The 5,801-nt window shown below is 35.5% G+C and overlaps 1 protein-coding gene across 1 annotated transcript; it reads left to right on the top strand.

Moving 5' to 3' along the window:
• Positions 1-478: 478 nt before the first annotated feature.
• Positions 479-4,339, top strand: LOC118241160 (extracellular calcium-sensing receptor-like). Its single transcript, XM_035525120.2, has 6 exons — positions 479-724; positions 846-1,137; positions 1,333-2,124; positions 2,280-2,507; positions 2,617-2,740; positions 2,903-4,339. Exons 1-6 carry the CDS (start codon positions 504-506, stop codon positions 3,808-3,810), a joined length of 2,565 nt encoding a protein of 854 aa, XP_035381013.2. The 5' UTR covers positions 479-503; the 3' UTR covers positions 3,811-4,339.
• The last annotated feature ends 1,462 nt before the right edge of the window (positions 4,340-5,801 follow it).

Genomic DNA, 5,801 nt, shown 5'->3' with positions numbered 1-5,801 from the left:
GAGACTGTAGGTCTACTAATATGTGATGAATGTATGTCTGTGATAGCCATGCAGTGGAAGGCATATTATATTTATTCACAAAGTAACAGTCAAACATGTAGACAAATATAAGAGGGAAACAATTCAATCTGCAAAGATCATATGAATACATAGGACACCACATACATTAAAAGTTGACTGGGTGTCCATTGAGCTGGGGTGATTATTAATAAAAGACACAATGTATTGTAAGGAATAAAATGAAGTGGCAGTACAGCTGGTTCAGAAACAGATCTCAGTTTCAATCTACAGGTACAAATCTGACTGGCAGATTTTAATCCACAGATAATCTAGGCCACTCTTCTCACATTTCAAAGTCACACCTCCTTTGACTTCGGCCTACCAGTAAATCTGTACCACTGAGAATTTGCCTTTCTATGTAAATAAATACCACATATCCTTCCTGTTCAACCAACTGAAGCATTAGACTTGCCAGACATTCTTAGCCATTAGCTCCAGTCAGTATGTGGATGGAGCCTGTCTTTGCTCTCTTACATCTGGTAATGGCTATCATAAATTTTTCCAAATCTAACGAGACTGCCTGTATCCTGCGAGGAGAGTCTGTATACCCACAACTATCAATGGATGGTGATATTATAATTGGAGGAATTTTTCCCTTTCATAGTAGTTGGGAGATCAAAGACTTGTCCTATTTGGTCACACCACCTCCACTGAACTGTATGAGGTAAGTATTGTAGAAACTGTGTGAGCATATATTATACCAAAAATATTATATGACACAGAACAACACAGCTTTAAAGTTTTATGATAAAATAATGTAATTGTATTTTTCTGTTATTGACAAGTTTTGATTTCAGAGCCATACAGTTCTCACAGTCCTTGATGTTTGCAATAGAGGAGATTAACAACAGTTCCTCTTTACTGCCTGGTGTCTCACTGGGCTATAAGATCTACGACACATGTAGTTCCACAGCAGTGGGGGTTCAGGTGGCTATGGCACTCGTTAACGGAAATGAGAAATCATTCTCAAATGAGGTCTGTAAAAAACCAGCCCAGGTACAAGCCATAATAGGAGAGACGTACTCATCAGTGTCCATGGCTGTTGCAATGAGCATTGGACCTTTCAGCATTCCCTTAGTAAGTATTTAAGCAATTAAGAACATCTACCTTTGTCTATTAAAAGTCCATTTTAATTGTTATTAAAAACATGAAAGTAAAAAAAAAATTATCACCAATTTTATTGTCATATGTCATTATGGTGATGCATATAAACTTAATTAATTAAAACTCACTAAACATAATGCCTGAAATAGCTGTGTAAATGTCTTTTAGATCAGTCACTGTGCCACCTGTGAGTGCCTTAGTGACAAAAGGAAATATCCCTCATTTCTGCGCACTATACCCAGTGATTACCACCAGAGCAGAGCAATAGCAGAAATGGTCAGGCACTTTGGCTGGACCTGGGTTGGTGCAATAAGACGAGATGATGACTATGGCAACAGTGGAATGGCTGCATTTACTGAAGTCGCAGAGCAGTTGGGCATATGCTTAGAATATTCCCTTCCATTTTTTAGAACTTACTCACAAAGGAAAGTTCTGAGAATCATTGAACAGATCAAAAGTTCCACTTCTCGAGTGATTGTGGGATTTGTCGATGCCTGGGACTTAGAAATGTTACTGGACACACTTTTTGAGCACAACATCACAGGATACCAGTGGGTGGGAACTGAGGCCTGGATCTTTGACCCAGTTCTGGCCACAATGGACAAGCACAATACTCTGCAAGGAGCCATAGGGCTGGCCATGCCGAAAACAGAGGTGACAGGTCTGAAGGACTTCATTCTTAATTTAATTCCACTGAAATCTGCAGGTAGTGCCATTTTTAATAAATACTGGGAGACATTATTTCACTGTAAATATACAGTGCGGAATGATTCAGAGGACTCACTAATATGTACCGGTGAAGAGAAATTGTCTGAAATGGACAACACCTTTACTGACATGTCCCTGATGCCATATTTCAGTAATGTGTATAAAGGGGTTTATGCCATTGCCCATGCCCTACATGACCATCTTGACTGCAAAGACACATGTCATAAAAATATGCAGCCTGATCCTCTCACAGTGAGTAAATGTTTTTGCACTTAGAGATTTGGAACAGACATTTAGCCATAATTCAGAAAATCAGCCAAAATGATGTACATTCATTGACAATGACGTGTTTTTAAATTATAGAACTTATACCAACATTTATTGGCAATAACCTTTGGATTCTGCAGTTTCTAGAACAGCTCAAAATGGTGCGTTTCAAAACTAAAGAGGGTGAAGAAGTTTATTTTGATAAAAATGGTGACCCTGCTGCAAGATATGAGGTGATAAACTGGCAAACAAGTAAAGAACAAAAACATGAATTTGTCACTATTGGACTTTATGACTCCACTTTCCCTGTTAACAGTCGATTATCACTAAACATGCCTTCTATTTTGTGGGCTAAAAATTCTAATAAGGTAAGAATAAAGGAAACATTGCACTTTGGCCTAAAATAAAGGACTTGAAGATTTGAAGAAAGTACACATGTTCAAATCTGACAACTAAATATAACTCCATTGATTATAGGTGCCAACATCTGTGTGCAGTGAAAATTGCCCTCCAGGCACCAGGAAGGCTGTGCAGAAAGGAAAGCCTGTGTGCTGCTTTGACTGTATACCATGTGCAGAAGGAGAGATCAGTAATATGACAGGTATAAAAATTCCCAGAAATCAGCTAAATGTTTTTTTAAACATGTTCAATATGATATTCATTTTAGAAGATATTCTCATAAACATTTTTGAAGTGTATTCAGCTAATTATACTCCACATGTATGTAATTTCTATTTTTATTTCCTGTCTTACTCCACAATAGATTCTATTGAATGTGAACAATGCTATGAAGACTCCTGGTCAAATCTACAGAGGGATGAATGTATAAAGAAGGATACTGAATATCTGTCTTATGTGGAAACTATGGGAATTTTGCTAACAGCTGTTTCTATTATTGGTGCATTTATGACACTGGCAATATTAGTCTTATTCTACAGATATAAAAATACCCCAATAGTCAAAGCCAACAACTCAGAGCTGAGCTTCCTGCTGCTCTTCTCGCTGACTCTGTGTTTCCTCTGTTCACTTACTTTCATTGGTCAGCCCTCTGAGTGGTCCTGTATGCTGCGTCACACAGCGTTTGGGATCACCTTCGTCCTCTGCATCTCCTGTGTTCTGGGGAAAACAATAGTGGTGTTAATGGCCTTCAGGGCTACACTTCCAGGCAGTAATGTCATGAAATGGTTTGGGCCTGTACAGCAGAGACTCAGTGTTATTACCTTCACTCTCATACAGGTCATTATATGTATGCTTTGGCTAACAACATCCCCTCCTTTTCCATTTAAAAATCTAAAATGCTACAAGGAAAAGATTATTCTAGAATGTCATTTAGGTTCTTCCATAGGTTTCTGGGCTGTCCTGGGTTATATTGGAGTCTTGGCTCTCCTGTGTTTTGTTTTGGCTTTTCTAGCACGGAAGTTGCCTGATAACTTTAATGAAGCCAAATTCATCACATTCAGCATGCTCATATTCTGTGCAGTTTGGATCACCTTTATTCCAGCTTATGTCAGCTCTCCTGGAAAATTTACTGTAGCTGTGGAGATATTTGCCATTTTGGCCTCTAGTTTTGCTTTGTTATTCTGTATATTTCTTCCAAAGTGTTACATAATAATACTGAAACCAGAGAAAAACAATAAAAAGCAACTTATGGGCAAAATGCCAATTATGTAAGCCAATAGTCTACATATTAACTATTAAGGAAGCGACATATAAACCTTATGGCTGATGCATATATATACACATACACACACACACACACACACACACACACATACACACACACACACACACATAGAGAGAGAGAGAGAGAGAGAGAGCGAGAGAGAGAGAGAGAGAGAGAGAGAGAGATCCTGGTTTACAAGGTGTGATTACAATTTCAAAGGATTAATTAAAATCTGTATTTTTTTTTTGTTGTGTAAAATCACTGAAAAAAGTCATTTGTTACATATTCACTATTAACATGTATACATATTTAACATTAATACTGCCTATATAAACCATACAAGCTTTGCATCCTTAGTCTTAGCTTATTAAAAATTAGGAACATTTATTTTAAGCATTCATAGGAATCTGGAGATATAGGTCAAACCCACAGAGGAATAAATGCATAAAGAAAGTTTGGTTTGTTATTCTGCAGTCTGCTTTCAAAATGTTATGTAATTTCATTGAAACAACTATCTGAGTTTAAATTAAAATACTATTGGGAAAACTATATAACATTCTGTACTTTTCTCTTATGAAGAACAATCAGCATCAGAAACATTAAAGTAAAGGACGTAAAACAGATTGAAACAGCTGCATTATATTGAGAAGATACTACAAAAAATATCTTTGCTGTTTATATAATAATGGGTTAATTTACCTAATATTAAGATGGAAAAATATCAGCTAAAATGGTGAGCTAGGTTGATTTACAACCAAGTTTCATTTAGAGAGTTTTCCTCAAGTTATTATAAACAATGTTAAGCAATGTTCATCTCTAATGCAACTTTATCCTCAAAAGAGTTTGGACTCTATCCAAACAATAGCTGAATACTTAACTGTAGTCCTTATTATTAAAATGAATCACTTGTTGCAAACTCTTTGACTGGTCAGGCCTAAGAGTGTTAATAGTAAGAATGACCTAAAAAATACATCTTTGGGTAAAAGCAAAATGTGAAAATGCCTTTTTAGCATTCCACCAGGAGAGGGTAAGAAACAGCTATCAATCTTAAGGGAATCTTCCCTTTAATTTCCCTTTAACTATTTCAAAATGATAGTTTTAAATGACACAAAATTCTTTAAATATTCCGATCTAGATCCTCATAAGAACGGATAAACTTCAAAAAAGGAATTTAATATACAAATATCTCAGAAACATAAGCAGTGTTATTATTGCCCCACCAAAAGAGTGTGGTCTCTACAAGGAATAAATGCACTGATTTAAGAGATATATTTAAAGTGTATTACTTTTGGGAGAAATTTACAAATTATTTTAGTAGCATTCAGAGTGCAGAAACATGGAATGGCGAAAACAGTATCAAATGTCTAGTATCACACTGCCAGAACTGAAATCTGAAAAGAAATTAAAAGGTGTCATGCTCATTTATATTCTCTTAGCATTTAACAAATATGGCCATAAGATTGCACAATAATATAATACAATAATAATAATAATATAATACTAACAGCCTAACAAACAGACAGAAAAAACTATTGAAAACTAGTAGGGTAATTGTCAATAAACATTCTGTTTGAAATGTTTTATGTAAAGGAGCATGTATGTTAAACAATTTAATGAAACATCATCTTTGGAAAACTTCTGGTAGTTCTTATTAATTGCCATAATTAGTTTTGATTTACGAATTGAAATGCATTGAACGCAATCCAGACAACACAAAATTACCACAAATGTGGGACAAAGTTTGATTACTTTATGATAAAATAACCCCTGTAACAGTAGGTATGTACCCATCAGTAGCCCTTTTGTTAAAAGGCAAAAATTCACTGACATAAAAAAAAAAAATGCATATTCATTAGCATTTATAACAACACACCATGTTTTGTTTTTTTAGCACAAGTAGATATCACACATAATAATATGGAAATTAGATAACACTTACTCTCACACTCTTGCTTGCTCAGATCAACCAATTTCTGCTTTATTAAAAGTCATATGGGCT

This window comes from Electrophorus electricus, chromosome 6 (genome assembly GCF_041902795.1).
Source record: "Electrophorus electricus isolate QZ-2024a chromosome 6, ASM4190279v1, whole genome shotgun sequence".
Lineage (NCBI taxonomy): Eukaryota > Metazoa > Chordata > Actinopteri > Gymnotiformes > Gymnotidae > Electrophorus > Electrophorus electricus.
The sequence above is the reverse complement of the archived record's forward strand: the minus strand, read 5'-3'. Positions and strand labels throughout refer to the sequence as shown.